This window comes from Hypomesus transpacificus, unplaced genomic scaffold (assembly GCF_021917145.1).
Source record: "Hypomesus transpacificus isolate Combined female unplaced genomic scaffold, fHypTra1 scaffold_42, whole genome shotgun sequence".
NCBI lineage: Eukaryota > Metazoa > Chordata > Actinopteri > Osmeriformes > Osmeridae > Hypomesus > Hypomesus transpacificus.
In genome coordinates, this window is record NW_025813938.1 from 471,432 (window position 1) to 494,151 (window position 22,720).

Consider the following 22,720-nt stretch of genomic DNA (forward strand, 5'->3'; position numbering starts at 1 on the left):
GGGCTGGGGATGGGGCTGGGGGCTGGGGATGAGGCTGGGGGCTGGGGATGAGGCTGGGGCTGGGGGCTGGGGATGAGGCTGGGGGCCCAAAGAGAAGAAAAAGGGAGAATGGCACGACTGGAAGGGAACACGGGCTTGGGCTCGAGAGCAAGTTACAGCAGTCTCAATGTCTGTGGAAAACACTGCTAGCTTTCATCTCTCCTGCTTTTCTTTATTTTCAAATCGTTTCATCGGTCAAATGTTTTGAAAGCGAGTCAACGTGACCTTTGCACCAGGCTTCTGACAACACTATTCAACACGTCCATGCTTCTGTCTGCATGCTTGCACAACCTGTTCAGTCAAAATGGCAGAGTCACTGCTTTCTAGTGTTCCATGGTTCTTTCCTCTGCAGCAGTAGAAAGTTCTCCAGTCTGTTCTTGCTGTTGTTTGTGGTGCAGTTGTGTTTGTCCTGACTGCACCAAGTTCAGTATTAGCCGTGTGTCAGGGAGCAGACAAAGCCGAGAGCAATCTGATCGTTTCCATTGACGTTGTCTAGGGTCCAAACAGTGGGGCTTGTTGTTGTTCAGCTAGCGCCAATTTCATTAGATGTGTCCTGGTATGTGTTTAACCTTGTATCACAGAGCATTTTCAGTTATTCTTTAAGATATATTTTGGGGCATGTTGTGATATAAACGTCAGAGAGAAGAGCCAAGACCGGATTCAAACCCAGGCTAGTAAGGCTACTAAGGCCTCAGCCTTCATGGTATGCACCCTGTGAGCAGGGCGCCCTATTCCAAGGGCTTTTGGCCCACCTTCCTGTAGCCCGGCCCCCACTCCCCCCAGGCTCTGCCTGGTGCTGAGGCCACAGCCTGGACCTGGTGCTGAGGCCACGGCCTGGACCTGGTGCTGAGGCCACAGTCTGGACCTGGTGCTGAGACCACAGCCTGGACCTGGTGCTGAGGCCACAGTCTGGACCTGGTGCTGAGGCCACGGCCTGGACCTGGTGCTGAGGCCACAGTCTGGACCTGGTGCTGAGACCACAGCCTGGACCTGGTGCTGAGGCCACAGCCTGGACCTGGTGCTGAGGCCACAGTCTGGACCTGGTGCTGAGGCCACGGCCTGGACCTGGTGCTGAGGCCACAGTCTGGACCTGGTGCTGAGACCACAGCCTGGACCTGGTGCTGAGGCCACAGTCTGGACCTGGTGCTGAGGCCACAGTCTGGACCTGGTGCTGAGACCACGGCCTGGACCTGGTGCTGAGGCCACAGTCTGGTGCTGGACCTGGTGCTGAGGCCACAGTCTGGACCTGGTGCTGAGACCACAGCCTGGACCTGGTGCTGAGGCCACAGCCTGGACCTGGTGCTGAGACCACGGCCTGGACCTGGTGCTGAGGCCACAGCCTGGTGCTGGACCTGGTGCTGAGGCCACAGTCTGGACCTGGTGCTGAGACCACGGCCTGGACCTGGTGCTGAGGCCACAGCCTGGTGCTGAGGCCTGTATCGCAGCCCAGCCGCACAGAGCTCCTCTTGTGCTCTGCTGCGATGGTGTAAACTATGCTAATGACGGGCTTACAGGCCCGACATGGGAGACACGCCCATCTTATTTTTGGGACAGTGGGATGGAAGTGACCCGGTTGGTCAGGCGACAGCTGTGCTTGGGCTGTCAGGGACACTATTGAGCTGTCTGCCTGCTGGTGTGGGGTCATTTTGGGGCTTGTGCCCTGTGGGGGGTGAGGGTTGGTGTGTGGGAGGTGGACGAGGTGCAGGAGGGGAGTGTGGGCATGTGCAGTGGCTCTGTGTTAGGCATGTGCAGTGGCTCTGTGTTAGGCATGTGCAGTGGCTCTGTGTTAGGCATGTGCAGTGGCTCTGTGTTAGGCATGTGCAGTGGCTCTGTGTTAGGCATGTGCAGTGGCTCTGTGTTAGGCATGTGCAGTGGCTCTGTGTTAGGCATGTGCAGTGGCTCTGTGTTAGGCATGTGCAGTGGCTCTGTCTGGTCACAGGAACACTCTTATGGGTTTGAGCGACTCTGGGCGACGCCTGTAAATCACCTCCCAAGTGTGTGTAAATATGTAAATATTGTGTTTGAAAGGATTCAGATTATAAATGTTTAAAGGGGCAATTGACTGGGTTTTTTGGGTATTTCACACTGTTCCTTAAGGTCTCCGAATAGGGTATGTAACATTGGTTGGGTTGAAAATGGCCCGGGTGCTGTTCTATGCCCTCTGACAGATCCTCTGAAATGTTCCCGGGAAAAAACAATAGCTTTTCTCCTTTTATGGTATGCTCATTAATATTTAGATCAGCTGCGCGCTGATTGGTTGGTTATCAACCAATGGGGCTGGGGTTCCCTGTACAGCCTGGAACACAGCATTTACGACCGTGGTCCATTTTCAATATCCTTGTTATAATTCAAAACCTTCTTCTTTGTAATTCCTTATAAGTAGCCTACACAGAGCAGCGTGCAGCTAAACTAGTATCGGAGATAGACGCTACCTCGGGCTGGTCTGAATGTAAATTCTGGGGCGTGACAAAGATACAGACCAGAGCCAATAAGAGGGCGATCACCGGTCCTACGTAGGACCGGTGGCTTTGTTGAAAAGCTAGCGTTTTACAGCCACATTTTTTCTTTTTGAGATTTGAATAGGAAAAAGGTGTCAATGGACTTTGATATTCACGGTATGTTCAGTTTACCCTCCGAACTGTCGTTTTTCAACAATGACAAGGTAAAATCGGTTTTGCAGTCAATTGCCCCTTTAAAATATTTTGTATGACATTAAAATGAATACAAAATCCCACCAATCCACATTCCTCATAATAATTCTGCAAAATATAAAAAACAAATAAATAATATTCTGATGAAGAGGATTCAGACCCTGTAGTCATTTTGGGGAAGCATTTTTAACTGCAATCACAGTCCTCTTCAGAAAAGTCCACATGATGTGACAGAAAATTGTGATTTATAAGCTTTGTACACATGAATGTTTCCAGTGATCAATCTGAACTAATGCTAGAATCTCATAATCCCTACTGTGGTCAAGTGGTGCCAAGAACAAAGTAAATCATGTTTTTTTGTCCGGCCAGAAGTTGCTCTCAGTATTCCTAGCAGATCGTTTCAAGCTCTCGTACTGGATGGGGGGGCGTTTGTAAACGGGCGTCTCCTGGTTTCTCCTCACCTCCTCTAGAGGGTCAAGGCTGAGATTCTCACCCTGAGTTCCTCGGGTGGTCCTCACGCCGAATCCTCACCTCTGGAGCTCGGTTTCCACCTCAAGATCTCTAAATGTGGTTGTCTGTGTTTTGGGTCTGTTAATCCTTCTCAGTTCAACCAGTCTGGCTGCTCCCCATAGCTGGACGTTCCTTCATCAATCTTCAGTTTCACAATGATTGAGCCTGCTGTTCTCCAGGGAAGTTCCGTCGCCGTAGCAACATTTTACAACCGTCTCCAGGTCTGTGAAGGTCCTCAGACCTTCGACTTTATTACTGAGAGGGTTCGGTCTGACTTTATTACTGAGAGGGTTCGGTCTGACTTTATTACTGAGAGGGTTCGGTCTGACTTGCACTGTGAACTGTCAGACCCTTACTAGTATTTGTGTCTTTCTAAATCATGTCCTGTTTTTTCACTTTGTTGTTGTCGTGAGAAACATTTACAAGGTAAACAGGATCCCAGCTTGTCACAGTGAAGGGTCTGGATGTTTGTGTTAAAAAAATAAACGTTTGTACATTTGCTGTGGGGTATTATGTGTCGATTGTTCAGAAGTTTTTCCAATTTAAAATGTAAGCTGTAACAAAATGTGGAGGAATTGCAATACTTTCTGAATAAACGGTAGCTTATTAAGTAGAAATGTGCTAATCTGCCTCAGTCAGACTGACTCTCAAACAAGCAAGATGTTGGAGCTCTTGTGAGTGGGTTAAGGGTGAGAACTTGGTTTTGTCCAACAGTTTGGGCTGTTTGAACAGGTGTGTGTGTGTGTGTGTGTGTGCACGTTCTTGCGTGGTGGGTGGGAATGTGCAAGCCTGGTGTTGCACCCTTAAACAGACTTAGGTTCATCTTTCTTATGGCAACTTTATTCTCTAAGTCGGTCGTTGGAGTTTTCACAAAGCATTACAATACCAAACTGGCGCAAACGCTCGCTGATGACATCACCCCAGAACCCCAACCTCTAGACACCCACATCAATCAGAACCGTACCCAGGATATTAACTAAACCAAAACACGTTAGAAACACATTATCTTTCCTTAAATATATTCCATCTTATTTCAATGTAAATATAATTATGGAAACGAACAAATATATGTAGGTCGCAGCACTGGCTTAGTTTCACAGGCCATGATGGGTTTAAGAGAAAGTCTACTGTGTTTGACAAATGAAGGATTTGTCAAAGAACTTACTTGTTAAAGTAAGACTTGGTGAATGCATGTGTGTGTGTGTGTTTGGTTCTGTAGAGGGTTAGACTCCATGTAAGGATGCCGGCTAGCGGGCTGATCACTGGACTGCCTCATGTGACACGGCTATTTGTAGCCCGTCGTTCCTCCTCGTCCTCTGCCTTTAACACTAGCAGGATATCTGACACCTCCGAAGGGAGATTCTGCATGGTGTCGTGGTGGCCCAGGAGAAAGCCAAATCGAGAGTTAGATGCCTACCTGCCGGCCACTTTCTAACACGATTCTCAGAAGCCTAGGGCCAGTTAAGAATGCTCTGGCCTCAATCCAGCCTCTTGGTTAGGGTCTCTGGTTAAAACAGCAGAGATTCCGGTGCAAATTTTCCCCTCCTGTGCCTTGAGGAGTCTTGTGTGTGATGCAATTTAGGATTTAATTCAAGAGAAAAAAGTCATCAGAATATGGGAGATTACGGTGTTTCATTAGAACTGTATGAAGCTGTCACTCAAGCAGGACATATTTATAGTTTCACGTATGACATCACTTCCTTTGACAACAAGAGACCCCTAGAGTGCTAGTCTAGACACTGGAGGCCCCTGCCATCCAATCAATCAATCAATCACGTTCATTTATAAAGCACATTTAAAAATATGTTTTTACCAGAGGGCTGTCCAATATCTATCTTCAAATCCACAAAAATAGTTGACAAACTATGCACACACACAACTATACACAAAAACACATATCAAGTTGACAAAACAACAGATTTTGATACTGCTGGACTTCTGCGCAGTCCTCGTCCTCCTAGACTGTATGCTTTCCTCACGTCTTCAGTCGCCATCCTTCTGACTGCTTCCTCACACATCTTCTGGAGGTTTCACTCAGTAAAACTGGTCTGAATGATGTAATCAGCAGCTGTGACTGTTCAGACATGCTTTATTCCAGTGCAGCCTGGTGACTTTGTATAGGACCTCACTTTACTAGTGTTCGGATGTGGCTTGGATGAGTCAGTTCGTACATGAATCAACATCTGTGTTCTTTCATGAGTGGTGCTGCAACTCTGTTGGGGCTGAACAGAGAAGCGCTGGAGGTGTTATTACCAAGCTGGGAGGGGGGGGGGGGGGGGTTCAGCCATGTGTTAGTCAAGCCAGAGAAAGTAAAAGCTAAAAACGAATTTGCATATGTTGAGTAAGGATTTGAGAAGACTCTTCATTCAAATAACTGTCATCTACCAGCTCACTAGTAGTTTGATACCAGGTTTAGATAGTATCCAGCCCACTTGTGAGTACAGCAATTTGTACTCACGTTATACACAGCCAGCTCTTGGTTTGATGATAAAACCGCTAACAATGTGATTTACAAAATCCAATCTAAAGTCTTTTTGTACCCAATACAATTTTAGCCTCAGAACCAAGACTTTCTGGGGCAAGGATGAAGACGGGTCTGGCCCAGTGGTTCCCTCTGCTGGTGGGGCAGGGTGGGGCCCCTGCTGGTGGGGCAGGGTGGGGCCCCTGCTGGTGGGGTAGGGTGGGGCCCCTGCTGGTGGGGTAGGGTGGGGCCCCTGCTGGTGGGGCGAGGTTGGGCTTCCAGGGTTACTAACAGCTCAAACCAGCCCTGTTCTCCTCTGTGTGTCGCCGGAACACATGCAGACCACCTGTCACAAAGACTTGTCCTCAGAGGGAACCCACTGCAGAGAGAACTCACTGCAGAGAGAACTCACTGCAGAGGGAACCCACTGCAGAGAGAACCCACTGCAGAGAGAACCCACTGCAGAGAGAACCCACTGCAGAGGGAACCCACTGCAGAGAGAACCGACTGCTGGGAGAACCCACTGCAGAGAGAACTAACTGCAGAGGGAACCCACTGCAGAGAGAACCCACTGCAGAGAGAACTCACTGCAGAGAGAACCCACTGTGACAAAACACACACAGTCACAACACACTCTTACAGTGACAACACACACTCTTACAAACACGCACACCGGCTCAGCTGGCAGAGCAACATGCACTATGATGTTTGCTTCAAATATCACAAAGGCAAACTGTGAAACTTTTGGAGAAATTTGAAAATAAAGCCACAGTGTTTGATGCTTTATTTGAGTAAATGAGACCACACTCTCCACAGACAAAGGCAATAACCTCATTTTCTTGTTGTGGGATTTTGTAGTTTTTCGCTTTGAGTTTCCTGTCTAGCACTGTGGTCACAGATCAGTCTTCGTGTACAGCTAAGATGTCCTGTTTTAACAGACGTGATCTCCAGTGCTACACATCATCAGGAGCAGAGATGTTTCCTGATGTCAGAGAGCAAAGGTTTATAGGACTGTCCTTCCATCATCTGTCCCCCCACCCCCCAAGCTGTACCCAGGCAAGGCTTGTTATGTACAATTGCCAAACCTCCTCTTAAAGATAAGATGTTCTGATCCTCAAGAAAATGTATTGGACTTAAAGTCCAATTCATGCTGCATTAAAAAACAACAACATATACTACATATACATACACGTGTTGAAACAGCTGCAACAATCTCCCCCCTCCACCTGCCTGTCACACTGTACATGGTGGGTATGAACATCACAGCATGGTTCTGCCTGTGGTCAGGGGACTGGTGGGGCGGTCTGGTGCGGCGGGCTGACCGCTCCACAGGGGGTAGCTGTCTGTATCAAAGAAGGAGAAGCTCGTCAGGATACATGAGGAGGCTCTATGAATGGCGTCTTTTGTTTGCTTTACTTGATTGTGTTCTTCAGAGGCATCTTTTGACAGCTGGTATGCTGTCTGGCTTTGGGGATTCTAAAGCCACACTCACGGAAGGAATCATGAGTTGAAAAAATGTGTCTCCACGTGTCATCTCAGAGGAAATCACATTGAGGAATGCCCTCCCCCCTCCCCCCACTGACACAAACCTGTGATAAGTCTTCTGAGTGGATGTCTACGAGACTGTGATAAGTCTTTTCTGATTGGCTGTCCAGGAGACAGGCTGTCAGACCCAGAGCTGCCCCAGACCTCTGGGTGAGATCTGAGAAGCAGAGTGTGACTGAGGTCGCTTCCCGTTAAGGGTCGCAACCTCGCGACGCCGCTCGCCTCTAAAACAGGACAGCGAAAGTCACAATGAGGTTTCAGTGTGGTGGAGTCGTCATGTGAGATTCCTCTCCTTATTGTGACAGCCCTGGCCCTGCATTCCTCCTCCGCTCAGCATGGGCCATTAGCTTGGACACGCATTGGAGTATTAAATGGCGTTTTCACCTACAATAACAGTCCTGAGGTAATCCTCTGACTCGCTGCCTAATCCTCCGGGTCCTGAACCCCCTGGGAGAGCCGTGGGCGGGGCCTCCTGACCAGGAGAGCGCGCTGGGCTGCAGGTCTCCCTGCGCTGCCTTCATGCGCTGGGCGGCAGCTACTAATGCTGTTAGACGGGTCATGTGCTGAAAGCCAGGATTTGGAGCTTTAGGATCCGGCTTAGGGTAGCCCGGGTGCACACACACACACACACACACACCCTCATACAAACACACACTCACAAATTAACATTGAATAAGTACATTCAGACAGGCATGTTACAAACACAAAACATTGTTTGGCTGACACATGGTTTTCCCCTCATACTTTTTCCATCGACAGTCATCAGAATGAAGGCTAGGAGGGCAGAGAGGAGGCTAGGAGGGCAGAGAGGAGGGGAGGCTAGGAGGGCAGAGAGGAGGCTAGGAGGGCAGAGAGGAGGGGAGGCTAGGAGGGCAGAGAGGAGGCTAGGAGGGCAGAGAGGAGGGGAGGAGGGCAGAGAGGAGGCTAGGAGGACAGAGAGGAGGGGAGGCTAGGAGGGCAGAGAGGAGGGGAGGCTAGGAGGGCAGAGAGGAGGCTAGGAGGGCAGAGAGGAGGCTAGGAGGGTCAACGGTAAGAGGACGGAGCATGGGGTCGGATGCGGAAGCTGCAGCCCCGCGCCCCAGGAGCCCCCTTCCTTGCGCCCCAGAACGTGACACTTGTGTGTTTGTTGACTTCACTTGTCTGCAATGTTTCCTGCTGATCTGAGGGTAGTTATCACTGATGGGGACTGTCCCCTCACACACACTCACTCCCAAAAAGGGCCAATCAGATGGGTTTGTGAATTTGACTCTCTTTTTAAGGTCCGTTCTCAGAGGTGAGGAATGTTCTCTTTTCTTGTGGCAGGTTATTTTGAGCGGTGTTGTTGAGGTGGCATCGTCTGGCCCTGAGTTGGGTTTCATCTGAGCAGCTGAGAGATGATTGGCTGGTCCTGGACGATGGTGGAAGGATAAGCATGGAAGGGTCTTACTGTGGTCGGCCCAGACTGAGGATGTTTCACTGATCCAAACAAATCTTTTTGGGGACATTTTTCATGCTTTCAAGCGATTTCAATTGGTTTCAAGTTAAGTGTGACAGGAAAGACAGAGGGGGGGAGAGGCGGGGAGGAAATGGCCCGGCCGGATTTGAACCTATTGGAAAAATCTGCTTTGGCGGTGGTGTGGCCATTGATCTGCACCAGTATAGTATTTGTTGTCACTCGTGAATGTATGAATTGGATCACTTTACTGAAAATGCTTTACTCAATACCTGTTTAAGGTTACGTGAGACACTACCAACTTATGGGGGAGCACGTCTCACAAGGCCTTGAAACTGGAGAGAGTTGACCTTAAGAGGAGCATTTAGACATGGGACTCCCTCAACACTGCTAGAGGGGGAGGATGTTTGTTGTAGTTACGACTCTGCTTTTGTTGTGTGTGTTCCAGAGAGACGGTTTTAATGAATTTAAATTCCACTCAGCTTGGCACAAGGTGACAAGCGCATATCATTCAAAAGAATAAAGATTTAAAGCTTTGTGATGATTCCCTCGCACTCCTGCTTGTCCACCGAACTCTCCGTTACATCACGTCTAAACAGGATCTAACCAGGAAATAACATTCAGAACCGCCTATACACACTATGAATTCAAATTGTAAACTGTCACGTATCCAACCAACTCCTCCAAGCCGCTGACAGCTCTGCTGTGGTTGAGCTGGCAGTGTGATTGGCTGTGCCAGAGTCAGGTGGTGGAGGAGAAGCAGGGCTTTGGCAGCCTGGCTGATCCACAGCTCACCAGCCCCTATCTAAGGTCTCAATCAGCTGTCTTCTGGAATCACAAAGCATCACGGAACAGAGAACGCCACAGAAACCTGATCACATGCACCCACACTCCAGCCCTCCGCCCTGCCCTCGTCCACCTCCCCGCAGCACAGAAGAGAGGGGAGAGAGGGGAGAGAGGGGAGAGGGACGTGCATTAGAGACCCCCAAGCCTGAGCCACTTTCCCAGCTCTCTTCAGAAACCCTGCTGGAGTTTACCAAACGTGAAGAACCAGATTCTCAAGTGCGTTTTCACTGTTTGTGTCGTGACCTCGAAAGGTTTTCCTGCTCCTGTTGACCGTAGACAGTGATTGGTTTCAGTCTGTCCAGTCAGATCTACTTAGACATGCTTTTATCCTTTCTTTTGTTAAGAGCCTCTGTCTCCTGGTTTTCTATGAAAAAGACTGTCCTGCTCCACTTTGAAAGGAGCAATTGTGCCAGAAAGAAAGAGAGAAAAAAAGAGGGAGAGAGAGAGGTGTCTCTGAATCGTGACGTTGTCAAGGTTGGCGATTTGAGTGAGTGCACGTGATTAAAATATCACATTCTTAAATAAAATAATGAATAAAACAATCACTGACACAGGTCTGGAAAGACACCCTAGAGACATGCCCCTTCTAGGACTGTCTCTCTCTCATCCCATCTCTCTGTCTCATCCAATCTCCCTCTCATCCTATCTCTCTCTCTCTCTGTCTCATCCCATCTCCCTCTCATCCCATCTCTCTCTCATCCCATCTCTCTGTCTCATCCCATCTCTCTCTCTCATCCCATCTCTGTCTCATCCCATCTCTCTGTCTCATCCCATCTCTCTGTCTCATCCCATCTCTCTCTCATCCCATCTCTCTCTCATCCCATCTCTCTGTCTCATCCCATCTCTCTGTCTCATCCCATCTCTCTCATCTCTGTCTTACTGAACAGCCGTCCTCATCCGGGAAGAGCAGTGTAGCTTTATTCAGTATTATGTTTCAGATGCCCTTGGTGTGACTGCACATCGTTTCCTGTGTGTGAGCCCTCAGGCCCCCTCCTCTCTGTCAACCCCCCCTCCCACCACGTGTCTTTGTGTTCTATTGGCTCCATCGCCTGTCCCCTGGCTGCCGTCAGCCAGTCAGGAAAGTCCCCGCCCCCTCCCTGGCTTGTGATAGGTTGGGAGCGGTTGGGATGCAGATGTCGTCCTTTAAGAAACTGTCTAGACGTGGCGGCTGGTGATGCCTCCTGCCTGCTCCATACAACCTGCGGATTCTGACGGCTCTCTCTAGTTCTCTATCTCTCTCTTTTTGTGGTTCTCTATCTCTTCATCTGTCTGTCTGTCTTTATCTGTCTATCTATCTATCCATCTCTATCTGTCTCTCTCTCTCTCTCTCTCTCCCTCCCTCCTTTCTTTCACTTCCTCTAAATTGAGTAGGAACTGCATGCATGGGATGAAGGTGAGTGTAGCTGATTGGATGACAGGATCTCTCCTGTCTGTCAGGGGACGCTGCTGGGTCAGCCTGGATCCACAGGAAGTGGTGTGTTGTGTTGGTCAGTCTGAGCTGTAGGTGTCTCTTGTCTGCTGTGGTCAGTCTGAGCTGTAGGTGTCTCTTGTCTGCTGTGGTCAGTGTGAGCTGTAGGTGTCTCTTGTCTGCTGTGGTCAGTGTGAGCTGTAGGTGTCCCTTGTCTGCTGTGGTCAGTGTGAGCTGTAGGTGTCTCTTGTCTGCTGTGGTCAGTGTGAGCTGTAGGTGTCTCTTGTCTGCTGTGGTCAGTGTGAGCTGTAGGTGTCTCTTGTCTGCTGTGGTCAGTGTGAGCTGTAGGTGTCTCTTGTCTGCTGTGGTCAGTGTGAGCTGTAGGTGTCTCTTGTCTGCTGTGGTCAGTGTGAGCTGTAGGTGTCTCTTGTCTGCTGTGGTCAGTGTGAGCTGTAGGTGTCTCTTGTCTGCTGTGGTCAGTGTGAGCTGTAGGTGTCTCTTGTCTGCTGTGGTCAGTGTGAGCTGTAGGTGTCTCTTGTCTGCTGTGGTCAGTGTGAGCTGTAGGTGTCTCTTGTCTGCTGTGGTCAGTGTGAGCTGTAGGTGTCTCTTGTCTGCTGTGGTCAGTGTGAGCTGTAGGTGTCTCTTGTCTGCTGTGGTCAGTGTGAGCTGTAGGTGTCTCTTGTCTGCTGTGGTCAGTGTGAGCTGTAGGTGTCTCTTGTCTGCTGTGGTCAGTGTGAGCTGTAGGTGTCTCTTGTCTGCTGTGGTCAGTGTGAGCTGTAGGTGTCTCTTGTCTGCTGTGGTCAGTGTGAGCTGTAGGTGTCTCTTGTCTGCTGTGGTCAGTGTGAGCTGTAGGTGTCTCTTGTCTGCTGTGGTCAGTGTGAGCTGTAGGTGTCTCTTGTCTGCTGTGGTCAGTGTGAGCTGTAGGTGTCTCTTGTCTGCTGTGGTCAGTGTGAGCTGTAGGTGTCTTGTCTGCTGTGGTCAGTGTGGAGCATCATTCCTGCCCTGTGTGTCTTCAGCAAGCGAGTGTCTGGAATGTCTGGAATGCCTGCAGTATGTTGTGAATGTGTGGTACTGGAGGATTGTGAATGGCTTTAATACTGCTGCATCTATCGTAACGACAGTTTTCCTGTTTATAAATCTGTTTAAACGTAACCCGGGTTCAAATCTGGCAGTGGCCCTTTACTGCATGTTTTTTTTCACTGGAATCCCCTGGCTGGGGGATGAAGGTGTTTGGAAAGCCCCCCCAGCACAGAAGACCTCCAGCAGGGATTCCCAACCTGTGGACATTATACAGGTGGGCTGCCAAACCAATGAAAACAAAAGTATGAAAAAAGAATATAATATATCTAAATATGGTAAATAATTATTCAAATCCTTACAAATTTTAAAATGACATTTAGCCTCTAATTCAGCATGACTGAAACGCCAATAGTTACGCTTGGAAAAATCTGGAAACGGGAGACATCTCTGTGAGGGCGACCTGTTATCGGCCAATGGAAAAAAAGCGAGAAGCCGTGTAATCTAAATTTAGGGATAAGAGAGCAGCAGTTAGGTTAACATAACCTGTTCTGGTTATTAAAAGTCAAGTTTCTAACTTCACTGGAAGTTCTAGGCCTGGCCGTGGTAGTTCTGCAGGTTACCTCTCTCTACAATGTGTGCTTACTGCGGCGCTGATGGGCACTTTGTCTTCTTTGATCGCTCAAAGAAATGTTGCCGTGAAAGTGAACTGTTTGGCTCCAGGTGTTGTTAAACGTGTGATAAGCGCAAATTAAGTGAACTGATGTGTGGGGCGGCCGCAAAAATATTTTTGCCATGCAAGTGGGCCGCACAGTGGGAAAGGTCAGGAATGGCTGACCTAGAGTATTTCTAGAAACATCTGTACCATAGTTTGGATCATGGTTTGATGTGTAAAACAGCTTCCACCCATGTGACTGGGGAGTACACAACAGGTTAATGCCTGGAGAATGTCTTAGTCTGGCTTCCAAGCTGTTTACATTAATGCCCCTTCTACAATAGGCTTAGTGGGCTCTGAAAAAATGTGCAACATTAATCTCTATAAACTGACTTTGATAATTGTGCCTCCTAAAAGGAGTGGGAGGGGAGTGGTTTGGGTTTGCATCTCTTGGTTGTAGATGTTTGAGGTTGGGTTTCAAACCCTGCAGAAATGCTTGGTGTGCTGTGTGTCACACTGTTTTCAACGTTCACATCCAAACCCTGTTATTGTGGCCGACTCCACTGGAGTAAACAGCATGGTCTGGAACTTTCCAGCCCTGTCGTTAAAAAAAGTTTGTGTCAGATTTTGTTGCCTTTGTTTCCTTGTTGATCCGATTTCCAGCGGTCCCTCCTAAACACAGCTCTCTGAACAGTCTTCCTGCATTATACACTGAGCTATGTGGAACTGAAGCACAGACAAACCACAAATAATTTTTAGACCACTACAAATAATCCACAACATTAATGGGATGTGACATACTTGGCATTTATGACCTCACTTCCTGGTCCCGCCTCCCTGTGCTGACCATCACCAGATCAGCTGGAGTTGTTGACTTCCTTTGTGATTCTCTGGGTCTAAGCGCTATGTAAACATGCTGATACTGTTATCCGTAGAGCACTGCAGTCTTAAATAAAATCCATAAACACGTTTTTGTTAGCTGAGAAAAGCCCCTGGTTTGAGTTTCATCGGACTTCCAGTTTCTGCTCTGGACCTTGCAGTCATGGAGCTAGTGGAGGAGGAAGCAGTTTGACTGGAGGATTTACACATCCAACCTGGTTGGAGGAGGTGGTGCTAAAACAGGGTAAATGTTTGTTCTAATGCTAAGTGTGCTAATGCTAAGGGTGGCATTCAGAATTATGCTTATCTGAGCTGCAGCCAGTTCTTTCGGGGTGAAAACAACAACATGGGTCTGAACCATAGGATAAGAGTTTTGTAATTCCAGAGAGCTTTTGAGAACATGGCTTTGTCTGGTGTTTAGATGCTACCACAGACATTAGCTAGCGATGCTCACATCTCACACAACTGTATCCGTTTCCCAGTCAGAAGTGTCTGTCGAAGCCTGACTTGATTCCTCTCTGGTGCAGACACCGCTGTCCTCAGCCTGAAGAAAGTTGTCTTTTTTTGTCGCATCAGCTCCCTTCATCTCCTGTCTCCCAAGCTCTCATCTACCTTCCCCCCTCCTCCTCCTCCTCTCGCTGTCACTCATCCCCCGTGTCCTCTGTTTGTCTCTGCTCTCGTCTGTGGTGTCACAGGGGGATGGGACGTGTTAGTGTTTAGCTGCATGGAGATTCTTTTTTGAATTTTTACTTTATAAACATACTTTTGGATGCTTGGATAGTTTGAAGTGATGTGTGACAGGAAAGGCAGGGGGAGGAGAGAGAGGGGAAGACATGAAGCAAAGGGCCAGACATGGATGTTGTATTAAACTGTGTTTGTGTTTGTTTGCAGGTGAGAGTTTCTGTGTGGAGGAACCGTCTCAGTGCTGCGTTATGGAAGCACATCTCTGCCCCCCTCCCCTGGGCTCCTGTCTTCACGCTCAGCTCCTCCTGCTCAGTTAGCACTTAGCTTCTCCTCTTGAACTCTTAAACACCCGGAGGACACCAGCAGAGCAGGGAGCCACCCAACCAGGAAGCTCCTCCTCAATTTCCCCCCGTTCGGTTTTCTCCACGGTCTCTTTTTCTATTCTCTCCGGAAGTTGTCGATCAACCAAACCTCCAAGATGGACCTGGAGCCGTACTTGTGGATGGTGATCCTGGGCTTCATCATCGCCTTCATCCTGGCCTTCTCCGTGGGCGCCAACGATGTGGCCAACTCGTTTGGGACGGCGGTGGGCTCAGGGGTAGTCACCCTGCGTCAGGCCTGCGTCCTGGCCTCCATCTTTGAGACGCTGGGCTCCATGCTGCTGGGGGCCAAGGTGGGAGAGACCATCAGGACGGGCATCATCGACGTCCAGCTGTACAACGAGACGGTGCCTGTACTCATGGCCGGGGAGGTCAGCGCCATGGTGGGTGAGTTCCAGCTCTGTGTGGCCCTGCTACAGGAGGCTCCTCACAGCTCTGTGTGGCCCTGCTACAGGAGCCTCCTCACAGCTCTGTGTGGCCCTGCTACAGGATGCTCCTCACAGCTCTGTCTGGCCCTGCTACAGGAGCCTCCTCACAGCTCTGTCTGGCCCTGCTACAGGAGCCTCCTCACAGCTCTGTCTGGCCCTGCTACAGGAGCCTCCTCACAGCTCTGTGTGGCCCTGCTACAGGAGCCTCCTCACAGCTCTGTGTGGCCCTGCTACAGGAGCTTCCTCACAGCTCTGTGTGGCCCTGCTACAGGAGCCTCCTCACAGCTCTGTGTGGCCCTGCTACAGGAGCCTCCTCACAGCTCTGTGTGGCCCTGCTACAGGAGGCTCCTCACAGCTCTGTCTGGCCCTGCTACAGGAGCCTCCTCACAGCTCTGTCTGGCCCTGCTACAGGAGCCTCCTCACAGCTCTGTGTGGCCCTGCTACAGGAGCCTCCTCACAGCTCTGTGTGGCCCTGCTACAGGAGCTTCCTCACACCTCCTCTCTCTCTGCTCTGTGTCCAGCGTGAGAGGGACGAGAGCTTCCTGCCAGTAACTCCAGTAACTTGTTTCTCGTCCTCTCGTCATCAGGGTCGGCCGCATGGCAGCTTATCGCCTCGTTCCTCAAGCTGCCGATCTCTGGAACGCACTGCATCGTGGGGTCCACCATCGGCTTCTCCTTGGTGGCTATAGGCACCAAGGGGGTTCACTGGATGCAGCTGGTGAAGATTGGTACGGGGCTGCATGTAGACAAACTATACTGTGTGTGTGTGTCTGTGTGAAGACAGCGCCTCTCCCCTCTGCACTGTTAGTGTCTCAGTACTGGGGGGGTGTCGGTGACCGGTTGTGTCTCTCTCCCGTAGTCGCATCGTGGTTCATCTCCCCCCTGCTGTCTGGCCTGATGTCTGGCCTGCTGTTCTTCCTCATCAGGCACTTTATCCTCAGCAAGGTGGGATCTCCCTCAAACACACACACACACGCTAGTGTGATGCTAGTGACTCACAAGCACAAGTCAGACATGCCCACACTGGCATCTGGTGATCCATGCCATGAAGCTGTCCTTGTGTGTGTGCTGTGAGGCGTGTTGAGGAGGGTGACGGTGTGTGTGCTTGCGCGTTCAGGAGGACCCAGTCCCTAACGGTCTGCGAGCGCTGCCACTCTTCTACGCCACCACCATCGGCATCAACGCCTTCTCCATCCTCTACACTGGGGCGCCACGTAAGCAGCTGGCACACACACGCACGCACGCACACACACACACGCTGAAGATGTTGTTGTTTATTTCAATCATCCATCCTGCAGGTTACCACAGACGGACAGATAAGGACAGAGAAAGACAGAGATCATTTTTTGTTAAATTATTAAAATGAAAAAATATAACGTGTTCATTTCACATAACTGTATTAAATAGATTTTTGGTAAAACTTTTTCTAACCTGTGCTGGGATGGACATCAAGTGTGACATGATGATTATTCATGTGAAGATGTGTTTGTTTGTGTTTGTTTTCAGTTCTGGGCTTGGAGATGCTCCCTATCTGGGCCATCTTCCTGATCACTCTGGCAGGAGCGCTGGTGTGCGCCGCGGTCGTCTGGTTCCTGGTCTGTCCCTGGATGAGACGCAAGATAGCAAGTTAGTGTTGCCGCCTGTTTGATGTGTCGTGACATCCCCCTGCAGAATGTTCATCTGTTTGGGGGTTTGGTGTGGATTTGGAGGACACCTATTAATTAACACCTTATTAATTGTAGTGTATAACATATTATCCTGATGTGCTACAAGCATTAAATCAGTGTGCTACCTTGTGTTCATGCCCAAGATGTGGGCATGGTACACATCTGGTTTTTGTGTGGTTGCTCGGTTACCACTTATAAAAACTTGGCTCTCTGCAACTGCCATTTTATTTATTTTTGTGAAACAAAATTGCCATTCGGTTTGTGGTAGCATGTGCCATCTAAAATGAAAAAAGAACAATGAAATAGTGATCAAACATCACCCTCTGTGTGTTTGTGGATTGTGGTTGGTGTTCGGTGCTTCTGTGTTCCTAACAGCAGCCTCCCCCCAGGTCGTCTGAAGAAGGAGCAGGCCCTGGCCCTGTCCAGGATCTCAGACGAGAGCTTGGACAAGATCCCAGAGGAGGAGGAGGAGGCTCCTGTCTTCAAGGAGCTTCCGGGGGCCGGGGGCCCAGACGAGGCGGTGGTCCCCCTCACCTCCCGGGCCTCCCCAGACTCCAGCGGGGAGCTGAGCAGCCAGGCTAACGGAGCCTGCGTCCTGCCCAACGGCAGGTTCTACGGTGAGTAGAACGGCAGGTACTACGGTGAGTGGAACGACAGGTTCTACGGTGAGTGGAACGGCAGGTTCTATGGTGAGTGGAACGGCAGGTCCTACGGTGAGTGGAACGGTAACCCTTCGCCTTTGAGAAAATGAGAGCTCAAACGCTCGGTTTTGCTACAGACACAGAAACATAAGAAACACAACGTCCTGAGGAAAGCTCATTGTGGGACTGCTCGTAGCGGCTGTAATTCTGCACCAAGGCTGAATTTTGGGAAATAAACTTCAGATACAGTATTAGAAGGGACAGCCGCGGAGGAAACAGGACCACCATCATCTTGTAAACACCTCTGGAACCATGGGAGGAAACCCCAGGGGGGGGGGGGGGGTACAGCTATTGGTGTGTGCCCCCCCTCCCCCAGGAACAGCTCTTGGGAAAGTGTCAACGTAATTATGCCTCTCTAAAGTTGATTTTCAATCTTTCATTTCATCCTCCAGGTCGGACCCACTCCATGACTAACGGCTGTCTGAAGTCTCCGGTCGCCAACGGCAGCTTCACCTTCGACGGGCACATGCGGAGCGACGGCCAGGTGTACCACACGGTGCACAAGGACTCGGGCCTCTACAAGGACCTGCTGCACAAGATCCACCTGGGTCGTCTGGACGATGACCGCTCCACCCCCGCCCCCGACAACAACTACCGCGTCCTGCGCCGTAACAACAGCTACACCTGCTACACCGCCGCCATCTGCGGCATGCCGGTGCAGCCGCTGGTCCGCTCGGAGTCTCGGGAGGCACGGGAGGACAGTGAGAAGCTGGTGGGGGAGGCGGGGCGCGAGAGGGGCAGCAGCGTGTCATACACTAAGAAGCGCGTGCGCTATGACAGCTACTCGTCCTACTGCAACGCGGTGGCAGAGGCTGAGATCGAGGCGGAGGAGGGCGGCGTGGAGGTCAAGCTGGCCGGGGAGGAGGGAGGTGAAGAGGGGGCTGCCCCGGGGACCCTGGACGTGTGTGTGGAGGAGGAGAAGGAGGAGAAGGATAAGGCAGAGGTGTTCCTCCTCTTCCACTTCCTACAGATCCTCACAGCCTGCTTCGGCTCCTTCGCTCACGGAGGAAACGACGTCAGGTGCTGCTTTCCGCTGCCATTCACTCCAAACATTCCCATGTTTACATCCAGCACAGGCTGTTATGAAGCCACATGCATGTAGTGTAAAGAATAGTGGAAGATCAGAAGTGGATAGTTCTACAGTATTTCAGTGGTCAGTCAAGGAACGGTCTGTGTAAAGTAACATCTCATCTACCAGACGCAGTGTAACTAATAATTGCAGTTCATGGTGCTTTACATAAAATCAATAAAAACAATAATACAAGTAATAAAGAAACTTGTGGAAACAGGCTGTAGTCCTCGGGGTAATCCAAAACACACAAGCCGCAGTCTTTGCGGTAATCCAAAACACACAAGCCGCAGTCTTTGCAGTATCTCAAGATAAATATTGTTTATTAGGTGCTCTTTTCTAGTGAATCATCCTAGAGTTGAGACTCAACACTCCCTCCCCTCCTGCAGTAACGCCATCGGCCCCCTGGTGGCACTGTGGATGATCTACGACCAGGGGGGCGTGATGCAGGACGCGGCTACGCCCATCTGGCTGCTGTTCTATGGAGGCGTGGGGATCTGTGCGGGGCTCTGGGTGTGGGGCCGCCGCGTCATCCAGACCATGGGCAAGGACCTCACCCCCATCACCCCCTCCAGGTGAGCCCGCCACCAGCACGGAGCTGTACTGGAGGAGGATGTGGGGGTGTGTGTGTGTGTGTGTCTGTAGTGGGTGCCTGTGTGCTAGGTTATGTGGCTGCCCAACTGTGTATCTGCCTTACTGCCAAGCAGACTGTTTGTGTGGTGTGTGTGAAGTGTGTGAAGTGTGTGTAGTGTGAGTGTGGTGTGTGTCAGGCAGGGTGGGGGCAGGCTGGCTGGCTCCCTGCAGGCTGTCAGGAAGTGAAGCAGGGAGAGATGGAAGTCTCTCAGTAGGAACCAGGCTGCATGACTGGACACAAGCTATACCCTCTCTCTCTTCTGTCTCTCTCTCTCTTCTGTCTCTCTTTCTCCTCTGTCTCTCTTTTTGTCTGACTGTTTCCCCTCCCTCATTCAGTCTCACCCTCCTTTCTCCTTCCTCCTTTGTCCTCTCCGGCCCTGTCTAACTGCCCTCCTTACTCTGTGTGTGAAATGTTTTCCATTTCTTCTCTGTTTATTTTCTCCTTTTCTCTCTCTTTCCTTCTCTACCTCTCTCCTTCGGTCCCGTTCCCCTCGGCCCTCTGGTCCTTTCAGATGACCCTTCTTTTCCTTTCTGTTATTAGTTGTTTTTAACTCGTCTCCCTCTTATAGATTTTCCTTCATTCTCTCCCAGTTCATGTCTCTCTTCCTGCTCGCTCTCTCGCTCTCTCTCTCTCAAAACCACGTTTCTTTCTCACGCTTACACCAAGCCCCCTTCTCTCCCTCTCCCCTCTCATTCTCTCATTACTCCTTGTCTTCTATTTCCCGTCTCTCTCTCAGCCCCTCTCCTCATTCAGACAGCAATTAGCTTTGGTTCCTTGTTCTAAAGCTTGCCCTTCTTCTGCTGTCTGTTTCAATCCATCATTCTGGTACCCAGGGTTTGTTTCCTGGAGTGTGTGAGGTACCGTTTCCTAGAGTGTGTGTATGTGTGTGTGAGGTACTGTTTCCTAGAGTGTGTGTGTGAGGTAATGTTTCCTAGTGTGTGTGTGTGAGGGGAGGCTAGGGGATAGAGAGGAAGGGACTTGAGAGAAGAGGTTATGCTCTTATCCTCAGTCTCTTTGTCTCCTTTATGTTTGCTGCTACAGGCGCTAGCAAGTTCCAGCTCTCAGAGAGAGAGGCTGGATAGGAGATGGTGTGAAGCTGTATGACAGACTGTTAACCATGTTAGCACCACAGACTGTTAGCCATGTTAGCACAACAGACTGTTAGCCATGTTAGCACCACAGACTGTTAGCCATGTTAGCACCACAGCCACGTCCTCATGCAGAGGCAGGTGGTCCTGGTCTGTGTGGTTGCTGTTCCAGTGCTGCAGCTGGTCTGTGGGCCGGCGGGCCTGCCTTTCTCAAGAGCGGAATCATTCAATCATTTCGGAGAATTGTTAGTTATAATCTTCTCTTTGTAAATGTACACACATAACCCATTTTTTAGGTTTAGGTTGGTTGAGGGGCAGTTCTATGGGCGCATGTGAAGCCCTCTGTGACATGCTTGCGTGTAAAAAGGGCTATACAAATAAATTTGATTTGATTTGATTTGAACCCATGATTTCTATCAAAAACTCCTCATTGACAGAAAGCAGTAAGCCTGTCTCACAGCGAGTGGTGACGAAGACACATCACATGTTATGAGTCACCAGCTGAACCCTCCAAGCCTCAAGGCTGCTCCCTTTAGTGAGACAACTTCATGACGTCCAGAAAAACCTTGCAGAAGGAGGGTTGGTCAGTGTGTGGGAGATGATGTGCTGCTAGGACACTATGCCACAAGGCTGTTCTGTAGACGCTGCTAGGACACTGTCACAAAGCTGTTCTGTAGACGCTGCTAGGACACTATGCCACAAGGCTGTTCTGTAGACGCTGCTAGGACACCATGCTACAGGGCTGTTCTGTAGACGCTGCTAGGACACTATGCTACAGGGCTGTTCTGTAGACGCTGCTAGGACACTATGCTACAGGGCTGTTCTGTAGACGCTGCTAGGACACTATGTCACAAGGCTGTTCTGTAGATGCTGCTAGGACACTATGCTACAGGGCTGTTCTGTAGACACTGCTAGGACACTGCCACAAGGCTGTTCTGTAGACGCTGCTAGGACACTATGTCACAAGGCTGTTCTGTAGACGCTGCTAGGACACTATGCTACAGGGCTGTTCTGTAGACGCTGCTAGGACACTATGCTACAGGGCTGTTCTGTAGACGCTGCTAGGACACTCTGCCACAAGGCTGTTCTGTAGACGCTGCTAGGACACTGTCACAAGGCTGTTCTGTAGACGCTGCTAGGACACTCTGCTACAGGGCTGTTCCGTAGACGCTGCTAGGACACTGTCACAAGGCTGTTCTGTAGACGCTGCTAGGACACTATGCTACAGGGCTGTTCTGTAGACGCTGCTAGGACACTCTGCCACAAGGCTGTTCTGTAGACGCTGCTAGGACACTATGTCACAGGGCTGTTCTGTAGACGCTGCTAGGACACTATGTCACAGGGCTGTTCTGTAGACGCTGCTAGGACACTCTGCCACAAGGCTGTTCTGTAGACGCTGCTAGGACACTATGCTACAGGGCTGTTCTGTAGACGCTGCTAGGACACTCTGCCACAAGGCTGTTCTGTAGACGCTGCTAGGACACTCTGCCACAAGGCTGTTCTGTAGACGCTGCTAGGACACTATGCCACAAGGCTGTTCTGTAGATGCTGCTAGGACACTCTGCCACAAGGCTGTTCTGTAGACGCTGCTAGGACACTATGTCACAAGGCTGTTCTGTAGACGCTGCTAGGACACTATGCCACAAGGCTGTTCTGTAGACGCTGCTAGGACACTATGCTACAAGGCTGTTCTGTAGACGCTGCTAGGACACTATGCTACAGGGCTGTTCTGTAGACGCTGCTAGGACACTATGCCACAAGGCTGTTCTGTAGACGCTGCTAGGACACTATGCTACAGGGCTGTTCTGTAGACGCTGCTAGGACACTATGTCACAGGGCTGTTCTGTAGACGCTGCTAGGACACTCTGCCACAAGGCTGTTCTGTAGACGCTGCTAGGACACTATGCTACAGGGCTGTTCTGTAGACGCTGCTAGGACACTCTGCCACAAGGCTGTTCTGTAGACGCTGCTAGGACACTCTGCCACAAGGCTGTTCTGTAGACGCTGCTAGGACACTATGCCACAAGGCTGTTCTGTAGATGCTGCTAGGACACTCTGCCACAAGGCTGTTCTGTAGACGCTGCTAGGACACTATGTCACAAGGCTGTTCTGTAGACGCTGCTAGGACACTATGCCACAAGGCTGTTCTGTAGACGCTGCTAGGACACTATGCTACAAGGCTGTTCTGTAGACGCTGCTAGGACACTATGCTACAGGGCTGTTCTGTAGACGCTGCTAGGACACTATGCCACAAGGCTGTTCTGTAGACGCTGCTAGGACACTATGCTACAGGGCTGTTCTGTAGACGCTGCTAGGACACTATGCTACAGGGCTGTTCTGTAGACGCTGCTAGGACACTCTGCCACAAGGCTGTTCTGTAGACGCTGCTAGGACACTATGCTACAGGGCTGTTCTGTAGACGCTGCTAGGACACTATGCTACAGGGCTGTTCTGTCAGGTGAACCCACCACAGTGAAAAAATCTACAGGCTGCTAATTTTAATTGACAACAAATCCAGAATGCTGTGAAACAGGTGTCCTTCCTTCACACAATGAGAGGGTTCATGTAGAGTAGGTTACTGTTAAGTGAGGGGTGTGTTGAACCAGTGAAACTCAGTCTTATCCTT

At 50.3% G+C, this 22,720-nt stretch overlaps 2 protein-coding genes across 2 annotated transcripts in view; one reads left to right on the plus strand and one right to left on the minus strand.

Annotated features, from left to right (window-relative positions):
- slc20a2 (solute carrier family 20 member 2) overlaps nt 1-22,720 on the plus strand; it is a 30,133-nt gene that overhangs the window by 3,487 nt on the left and 3,926 nt on the right. The window contains exons 2-9 of the mRNA XM_047016720.1: nt 14,335-14,894; nt 15,523-15,663; nt 15,795-15,880; nt 16,053-16,149; nt 16,442-16,561; nt 16,992-17,219; nt 17,696-18,323; nt 18,762-18,947. Coding sequence (XP_046872676.1) covers nt 14,606-14,894; nt 15,523-15,663; nt 15,795-15,880; nt 16,053-16,149; nt 16,442-16,561; nt 16,992-17,219; nt 17,696-18,323; nt 18,762-18,947 — 1,775 coding nt within the window. The 5' untranslated portion in view covers nt 14,335-14,605. The remainder of the gene's footprint in view (nt 1-14,334; nt 14,895-15,522; nt 15,664-15,794; nt 15,881-16,052; nt 16,150-16,441; nt 16,562-16,991; nt 17,220-17,695; nt 18,324-18,761; nt 18,948-22,720) is intronic.
- On the minus strand, nt 83-2,145 carry LOC124464845. The gene is made up of 2 exons (XM_047016721.1): nt 955-2,145; nt 83-854 (listed from the first exon to the last, which is right to left on the minus strand). Exons 1-2 carry the CDS (start codon nt 1,682-1,684, stop codon nt 700-702), a joined length of 885 nt encoding a protein of 294 aa, XP_046872677.1. The 5' UTR covers nt 1,685-2,145; the 3' UTR covers nt 83-699.

Bases quoted from the DNA above. Each gene is read 5' to 3' on its own strand.
- LOC124464845 (XM_047016721.1), bottom strand. From the start codon at position 1,684: ATGACCCCACACCAGCAGGCAGACAGCTCAATAGTGTCCCTGACAGCC. The intron at 855-954 runs GTCCAGACTGTG...CCTCAGCACCAG, and splicing joins GGCCGTGGCCTCAGCACCAG to GTCCAGGCTGTGGCCTCAGC.